Here is a 1,151-nt window from a genome sequence, read left to right as displayed (position 1 = left end):
CTCCAAGTAATCGTCGAGTTCTCTGCTTGCTGCCAGCACTGAAGCAATGCATAGCAGGTGAAGTAAGAGGTAAAACAGAAATAAAAGCTTTAATTATCTTTGACTTACTCTTAAAAGGAAGACGAAGCCAACTTGTATCTGCACTGCTGAGAGCAGAGCTCAAGATTCAAGTGATGGGGGAAAGCTGTAATCAGAGGTGTTTCAACAGTTTCCGATCTCAGGTGATTTGATGTTTCAGTGATGAACAATAAATATAATAATAAAATCTATTGGCAAACTAAAAACGAAAAGAAAGTTCTGTCGCTGAGAGGAGAACAATCAGGTTTCAACTCGACTGCATACAAGTGCGAAACTTGAATATCCTGTGCGCTCTCGTGCTGTGCATACACCCCATTCTACGTTTCTGAAAGCGGCAAGAAACTGCAGAAACCTCAACAAAAAAACGGTAATACTCTCTGAAAATACTGGTTTCTATGCAGACTGAAACCTAATAAAGCCGTTACTTTGGAAGAAATTCAATAATAAGGAAACTCAATTATCGTCAGTTTCTGGTTGGTGGTTCGGTTCATGTCGAGGGCCATTATGCTGAATTAGGCCGTTTTATTCACAGAACCAAAATAAATATTTTATTTCCTCTTTTTTCTGCAAAAGAGGATGGAGTAGTCTGTCTTATACACGAAACCAAAACGAAACCTTAATTGTGTTTCTGCTTCCTTCTGCATGATGAACACCCATTCCGATCTCTCCTTTCTCGCTGGAAAAGGCCCTTATCTGCTGCCTCAGCAGCAAGAAATGCACCCCTTTACCCCTTCATCACTGAAAATAATTTTTTTAATTCAACAAAACCACCAACAAACCCACTAGGAGATGTATCCCCCCTTGATGCTGCTGCAACGCACAGCGCCCTGGGGAGTAACCAGCGGCAGGTCCTGAGAACCGCAATAAACACAAAAAAAAAAACACAAAATCAATCCGCATGCTTATATCTTCTATCTCGTTTTTATAAGCAACAAAAATACTCGTTTTTCGCTCGATAAGAGAGAGAATACCACAAGATGCAAATCAAAGCAGCCACTGGAGCCGTCAAAAAAAAAAGTTAGCATTAAGAAGAAACAGTGTCAGTGCAAAGGGCACATACACATATACATCAG

The 1,151-nt window shown here is 40.3% G+C and overlaps 1 protein-coding gene across 1 annotated transcript in view; it reads right to left on the bottom strand.

The window, feature by feature from the left end:
- Positions 1-860: 860 nt before the first annotated feature.
- The window catches only part of EMH_0014100 (multisynthetase complex auxiliary component p43, putative), a gene marked incomplete at both ends in the record, with an annotated part of 4,642 nt that continues 4,351 nt past the window's right edge, over positions 861-1,151 (bottom strand). Inside the window, one exon of the mRNA XM_013500007.1 lies at positions 861-929. Coding sequence (XP_013355461.1) covers positions 861-929 — 69 coding nt within the window. The remainder of the gene's footprint in view (positions 930-1,151) is intronic.

The sequence above is a fragment of the Eimeria mitis genome, genomic scaffold (genome assembly GCF_000499745.2).
Source record: "Eimeria mitis Houghton genomic scaffold, Emh_scaff491, whole genome shotgun sequence".
In the NCBI taxonomy this organism is placed as follows: domain Eukaryota; phylum Apicomplexa; class Conoidasida; order Eucoccidiorida; family Eimeriidae; genus Eimeria; species Eimeria mitis.
This window is presented reverse-complemented; position numbering and strand designations above follow the sequence as displayed.